The sequence below is a fragment of the Conger conger genome, chromosome 10 (assembly GCF_963514075.1).
Source record: "Conger conger chromosome 10, fConCon1.1, whole genome shotgun sequence".
NCBI lineage: Eukaryota > Metazoa > Chordata > Actinopteri > Anguilliformes > Congridae > Conger > Conger conger.
The window spans coordinates 6,519,201-6,526,700 of record NC_083769.1 but is presented as its reverse complement, the minus strand read 5'-3'; the positions used below and the strand labels follow the sequence as shown (position 1 = coordinate 6,526,700).

Here is a 7,500-nt window from a genome sequence, read left to right as displayed (position 1 = left end):
CAAATTTGACCTCTGACCTCTGACCTTTCCCACCCCATCAGGGAGGTTCTTTTGTGCACAGCACTCGGAGGAGGTGGACGGCCCCTGCAGCACACAGGTACGAGCCCCCGTCTGCGGGACTAGCGCCCTTCTGCAGGACTAGCCCCCGTCTGCAGGACTAGCGCCCGTCTGCAGGACTAGCGCCCGTCTGCAGGACTAGCGCCCGTCTGCAGGACTAGCCCCCGTCTGCAGGACTAGCCCCCGTCTGCAGGACTAGCCCCCGTCTGCAGGACTAGCGCCCGTCTGCAGGACTAGCCCCCGTCTGCAGGACTAGCCCCCGTCTGCAGGACTAGCCCCCGTCTGCAGGACTAGCGCCCGTCTGCAGGACTAGCCCCCGTCTGCAGGACTAGCGCCCGTCTGCAGGACTAGCCCCCGTCTGCAGGACTAGCGCCCGTCTGCAGGACTAGCGCCCGTCTGCAGGACTAGCCCCCGTCTGCAGGACTAGCCCCCGTCTGCAGGACTAGCGCCCGTCTGCAGGACTAGCCCCCGTCTGCAGGACTAGCCCCCGTCTGCAGGACTAGCGCCCGTCTGCAGGACTAGCGCCCGTCTGCAGGACTAGCGCCCGTCTGCAGGACTAGCGCCCGTCTGCGGAGAGATTTTTCTGAGAAGTTAGCATAGAATAGATTTTTATTTTATATATACGTTATGTTAAATGTCACTAGGCTCTTTTTTAGTTTGTTTATGAAGTCACGATAAGGGGGTCTGAAGAGTCACATTGGCATTAGAGTCTGCAGGACAGAAAACCAGCAGATCGAGTAGCTCTCCAAAACCAGGGTTGGAGATCACTGATCTAGTTCCAAGTTCAGATGGATTCTGTATGGTATAGCATGCTGCATTAATTTGTGTATTTTTAGTTACACTTATGGCCTCTCAACCATTTCCAACATGGTAGTCAAACTTATGGTCCCAAAATATTACTTGCATAGTGGTCGCCAGTATTTTTACCTCATCGGTTAATTGTGAAATTGTATCGAAATTGTAACTTCTATATTGGTGTTGTGCTGCTGGTGTGTGAATTGTGTACCAAGATTACCTATTAGCCTTGTTTACAGTGATGCATGTTGGCAGTGCGGTGTCATAATCTTACGTTTATATACTGGGTGTCTTTCGCATAGGAAACCCCAGGGGGCGACAGCGAGTCTGCTCTCCCACAGTCAAAAGAGAGCCAGGAGCACAGGCCTGCCCCGGCCTGGTCAGAGACTCCAAAAATCATTCAGACCCCTGACTCTCCGGGGGCGTCGAGGCACCTGGAAGGTTCCGCCAGCCCTGGGCACGGTTCTGTCGCTGAGCCGCGGGAGTGCCGGGATGCAGAGGCTACAGGTACGGTGGCCCCAGAGGAACATTCAGACAAAACCCCAGGGCCAGGACCCATCCCTGTGCAGACAGTTACGTTACATTACATTTATTTAGCAGAAGCTGTTATCCAAAGCGACGTACTGTACAATAAGTGCATGCCGAAGGTCATTAGAACAATTACAGAGCAGGACGGATAAGGTACAATTTGCTGAAATAATCTGTTGTCACAGCCATAAACATCAAGTTTAGTACACATGGTAAATAGGCAAAGTCGGTAAGTATAGAATGCCAAAGTAAATATAGATAAGGTGAACAACCACAACATCACCCAGATGAATACAAATGCAAATGTGAGTAAGACATTTGATGCACAAGTGATAATAGATTAGGGCACTCCCACAGAGGAGTAAAGTAACTAGTTGCAGTACAGTGTGATCAGGTGAATCTTTGGACTGCAAAATGGGCAGTGACTGAGCAGTTTTTACAGGAATGGGGAGGTCGACCAGCCACAAGTTCTCTCCTGTGGGAGACACAGTTCCAAATGAACTTGACGACCGTGACATCGAAAGTGGCGGAGAGTCTTGCGCTTTCTCCCCCGACCACCAGGGGGCAGACAGTCCTCGTCCAGTCCCGGCCGTCCGCACCTCTCACCTGGCCGTCAGGGTTCGGGTGGAGTCCTACGACGACACACCCCAGGTTCCCGAGCGTCACCCTCCGGTCCCGCAACCACGTGCTGCCCGTCACGAGACCCCGAACATCGTCGAACTGGTGACCCCTCCGGGCGAGGAAGCTCACGGGGATGAGAAGGACCCCCGCGGGACCAACGTGCTCCAGAACGATGGGGAGGAGGACCCCACCTATCCCAGAACGCCCCAGGTTCCTGAGCGTCACCCTCCGGTCCCCCAACCACGTGCTGCCCGTCACGAGACTACGAACGTCGTCGAACTGGTGACCCCTCCGGGCGAGGAAGCTCACGGGGATGAGAAGGACCCCCGCGGGACCAACGTGCTCCAGAACGATGGGGAGGAGGACCCCACCTGTCCCAGTACGCCCCAGGACTCGCGTCCCAAGCAGCCCCTGCGGAAGCTGCAGCTGACGGCCGAGGAGAAGAACCAGCTGCTCAACCTCAACTTCAGCCATGACTCCGACCCGGAGACCCCCGCCGCCCTTCCATCCTCGTCCTCCCCCTCCTCTTCCTCCTCCGCCTCGGCCTCCGCCCCCCCGAAGCCCCCCCGGGCCCTGCAGGTGGCCGACGGCATGGAGGAGGTGGGGCCCTGGGGCGTGAGTCCATCAGGGAGCGTGAGAGACCAGAGCAATCGACGTTCCTTCAGGAGGAAGGAGGAACCGGGGGGCCAGCAAGCCTCTTTCCTCCACAGGCCCCGCTCCAAGTTCTCCCCCTGGAACCTCTCCTCCCCCCGGCTGGGCAGGGAACACCGATTCGGAGGCACTGCGGGGCCCCTGGAGAAGCCAGGTAAGCTCCACCTCCAATCCCTCCCCCTCCCAAAGACAGCGGCCAATCCGCTTAGGCTGAATGAGCTGAGCTACACCCTCTTCTCCTGGGGAAAATAATGATTGGATAATCTGGTGAACTTGCCTCTGTTGCCAAGTCTTTTCGGAGAGCTTTTAGCGTAGTGTAGTTGAAACCAGACCAGGGGCAAATACATAATTGTTTTGGATTCTGCTATTCGTCTATTCGCTATTGATCTAGCTGGGTGTAGTTGATCCAACCAAGCGGACTTGAAGGTGGGGTTTGTACATTTCGAGAGTATTTCATCGGTTGCAGTACACCAGACAAGCTTAGTAAAGCATAGGAAAGTACAACAATTATGTATTTGACCCCGGTCTGGTTGAAAACAGATTAATGCATCTGCATACATACAGGTTTAGGCAAAGAGTGGAGATGATTCAAATCACCAGGTCACAACTGAAAGTAGTAGCCATTACATAAACATACAACAAAATGTTAAGTGCCATATTAGGTGCAAGCGGTATATTGTGCTTTTTCTATTAAATGATTTTGAGTAAGGCTTGCGAACCCACACTAGATGTTCAGCATTATTTGCTTATAGTAAATCCTCAGATATCATCACTTCCTGAGCCAAGATGCTCAACTGTAATGCCACTCCTTTACTTGTATTTGAGATATGTACGTAAAAGAGGTATGATCAGGCATCTCTTCACCACCAGGATTAACAGCACCGCTTGATGGCAACCTGCTGGATGATGCTGAAGATGATGAAGATGATGATGACGATGATGACGAGGAGGAGGAGGTTTTCAGTGGGGATGACGTCATGGATCTGTTTGATGAAAAGGTGAGAAAAGTACTGAAACTAAAGCTAATATTTCACATTTATATTCGATCATTCAGTTTTAAAACATCAACCAAAACGTTGTTGTTTATATAACGGTTTTAATCATTATAAAAGCTTTCTTTTGTCAGCTTGTTCAATCTGGCAGGCTGCAATGCCAGGAGAGCAGATTTTAATTTTTCAATACTTCAGGAATTTTCATGCCAAATGATTTACATTTCAACGCTTCTATCCATTCCTGGTGCTTGCCATTGACAAAGCGATTGCCTTCTTAGTCTCCACCATTTTGTAGTTCCCTTTTTGTGTCAGAAGCAGCTGTCCCTGCTCAGACTGCTGTAGGGTTAACCATTGTCTGGTTTTGTAATTATTTTAGTCCTTTAGATCACTTTGGCCACCAAAGGGAACTCCGATAACTCTTAAGGATATTTAAAGAAAAATAATAGAAATAAAACCATGAAATGAAATGTCGTAGCAATTGATGAGAACCAGTTGAATTCACAGAAATGAATTAAGACCAGACAAAGTTTTACTTTACTGTGATTAAACACGGGCAAATTGGTCAGATTACGCATTAGATTAAACATTTTAAATCAGAAAATTAGTTGCCTGTTTTTTTTTTCATTAAGGGAAGCTTGCACCAAATGAATGTTAACCAGATAACTCTTCCCTTTATCCATCTCTCTCGTTATACCACTATGGCTTCCTCTATCCATCTCTATCCTCTATCCTCTATCCTGTATCCTTTGCTCCTCAGTTCAACACGTTGCCCTCTGACCCCGTGGAGGCGCAGAAGTTAGAGCTGATGAAGATGCGGACCCTGGAGCGTCGAGCCAAAATGTGCGAGATGCAGCGCTTCCACAAAGCACAGGTGGGTCTCAACTCTGCCCCCTGTGGACAGTGTGTGAAATACAGCGCTTCCACAAAGCACAGGTGGGTCTCAACTCTGCCCCCTGTGGACAGTGTGTGAAATACAGCGCTTCCACAAAGCACAGGTGGGTCTCAACTCTGCCCCCTGTGGACAGTGTGTAAAATACAGCGCTTCCACAAAGCACAGGTGGGTCTCAACTCTGCCCCCTGTGGACAGTGTGTGAAATACAGCGCTTCCACAAAGCACAGATGTGTCTCAACACTGCCCCCTGTGGACAGTGTGTGAAATACAGCGCTTCCACAAAGCACAGATGTGTCTCAACTCTGCCCCCTGTGGACAGTGTGTGAAATACAGCGCTTCCACAAAGCACAGGTGGGTCTCAACACTGCCCCCTGTGGACAGTGTGTGAAATACAGCGCTTCCACAAAGCACAGGTGGGTCTCAACACTGCCCCCTGTGGACAGTGTGTGAAATACAGCGCTTCCACAAAGCACAGGTGGGTCTCAACTCTGCCCCCTGTGGACAGTGTGTGAAATACAGCGCTTCCACAAAGCACAGGTGTGTCTCAACACTGCCCCCTGTGGATATTCGTACCGACATTGGTGTGGCAAAAAAATTCTCAGGAACCAACACGCGATTACAGTTTAATTCCATGAGTTTTACTTGTTGAGTTATGATATCATATGATATGAGTTGTATATCAAGAATGATAACTTTCAGTGTGTAAAAACACAGTATGACAATAACTGGACATACACTTCACCCTTTCCAGTCAATCCCTGAAAACGTGGACTTTCAGGGCTTTATAAAAGCTACTTTTAACATCCATAATGCCTTGCCCAGAATGAGTACAGCATTATAATGCAGCATGTGTCCATGGATTAATGTTTGAGGAAAATGATTTCTAGGTAGAGCCTGAGACATACATACTGTATGATTACAGAGAATTGTTTATGAGTCAGGAGAACCTAGCTGTGTGGCTTCCACTGTTTCTGTCAATCTCAGCTGTTGGAAACTAACATTACTCATACCCTATGCTGTAAATATTAATGTCGGTGCAAAGTATATCCGGTAACAGAAACATAAACTCACTGAGCACTTTATTAGGAACGGTTTTACTTTATTACACCTACTTATTCATGTGATTATCTAATCAGCCAATTGTGTGACAGCAGTGCAATGCATACAATCATTCAGATACGGGTCAGGAGCTTCAGTTAATGGTCACATCAACCATCAGAATGGGGAAAAAATTTGATCTAAGTGACTTTGACTGTGGAATGATTGTTGGTGGCAGACAGCTCCATAATAATCCTGTAAACAGCAGTTAACTCTTAAGTGGATAGGCCACAGCCTATGTGCGGGTTTACACAACGTGCTTGAGTGTGTTTAATATAGCTTTTAAGGGTATGTATCTATAGCTAGCCGTTCACAAGGTAGCTAGATTAATGCTACAGACTTCGGTGTGGTTAAATCTGGACAAACATTTTCTTAAATACATGGATCTGATTGGGCACACTACTGATCGTCACACTTGTAGTTGAGCACTATTGGTTATTTGTCTGCAGAGAGTAAAGGAAACAGAAAATATTATACACTGGGAAGAATTATGCACTACAATGGGACTCCAGAGCAGTCAAATATGTAATTGTTTTGGATTAAAATACTTTCCTGTGCTCGATTGATCTTGCCTGGAGCAATTGAGCCAACCAAGAGGACCAGAAGGCAGGGGTTTGCGAAGGTATTTCATAGGTTCCAATACAAAAAAAAAAAGAATTAATGAAGAGAGAAGCCACTATATACTGCAAAAATAAAAATGTTATTCCTAAAAAAAAATCCACCCTTTTCAGCGTTTTCAGAAGATTACAGAACACACACAAAAACGCTGAAATGGGTGCATATTTTTTCAGTATTAAAATTTTATTTTTGCAGTATTCAGTGGCTTCCCACTTAATATTTTGGACTTTTGGCCTTTTGGAAACCCTATTTTCCACTTCTTTGTGTGGTTATATAATACACCAGACAATCTCAGTAACAGGTAGAAGAGTATTTGCATCTGAAACACGTATTTGACCCTGGTCTGGTTTGGGGTTAGGAGTGCTGTACTGTAGGAGCCGCTGGCTGTGAGAATGATGGCTTCATCCATCACTTTCCCTCGCCCAAACCGCCGATGCGTTCTCACGAGGTGCTCTGACCCACAGTCTATCCAGCGACGTCTGGAGGAGATCGAGGTGACCTTCAAAGAGCTGGAGGACAAAGGGGTACAGCTGGAGCGCGTGCTCAGGGGAGAGGCAGGTAAGAACCTGATCACCTGCAGATCCCAGGGAACCTTCTGCAGTGTCCCTCAAAATGAACCTGATCATCTGCAGATCCCAGGGAACCTTCCACAGTCAGCTCGGGGGTGCCGTTCAGGTATGAGGCAAGGTCTCACATTGGACCCCACCACCCCAGAAAATCCTGTGTTCTAATATTTTTGAGGGCCCCCCATCAGTCAGTTGACCAGCCACCCACAGGTTCACCAGTTAGGCACATGAAGTCATGAAGATCATGCTCATGGATCCTCTCTCTCTCTCTCTCTCTACAGGATCATCTGGGTCCTCAGACATGATAGATCAGTGGATCGCGCTGGTGCACCAGAAGAACTCCCTGGTCTCAGAGGAATCTGAGCTCATGGTGGCGTAAGTGGCTCTTTACAGGTTTCAGATCTCAGGCCTCTGCTCAGTGACTCCCTGCGCTCTGTGACTCTCTGCGCTCTGTGACTCCCTGCGCTCTGTGACTCGCTGTGCTCTGTGACTCTCTGCGCTCTGTGACTCCCTGCGCTCTGTGACTCCCTGCGCTCTGTGACTCTCTGCGCTCTGTGACTCCCTGCGCTCTGTGACTCCCTGTGCTCTGTGACTCCCTGCGCTCTGTGACTCCCTGCGCTCAGTGACTCCCTGCGCTCTGTGACTCACTGTGCGCTGATGTGTCCCTGTGCTCTGTGACTCT

At 49.0% G+C, this 7,500-nt stretch overlaps 1 protein-coding gene across 1 annotated transcript in view; it reads left to right on the top strand.

The window, feature by feature from the left end:
- mical1 (microtubule associated monooxygenase, calponin and LIM domain containing 1) overlaps positions 1 to 7,500 on the top strand; it is a 41,159-nt gene that overhangs the window by 29,834 nt on the left and 3,825 nt on the right. Inside the window, exons 19-25 of the mRNA XM_061257241.1 lie at positions 42 to 97; positions 1,155 to 1,359; positions 1,823 to 2,806; positions 3,523 to 3,650; positions 4,402 to 4,515; positions 6,717 to 6,810; positions 7,100 to 7,193. Of these exons, the coding sequence (XP_061113225.1) occupies positions 42 to 97; positions 1,155 to 1,359; positions 1,823 to 2,806; positions 3,523 to 3,650; positions 4,402 to 4,515; positions 6,717 to 6,810; positions 7,100 to 7,193 (1,675 nt within the window). The remainder of the gene's footprint in view (positions 1 to 41; positions 98 to 1,154; positions 1,360 to 1,822; positions 2,807 to 3,522; positions 3,651 to 4,401; positions 4,516 to 6,716; positions 6,811 to 7,099; positions 7,194 to 7,500) is intronic.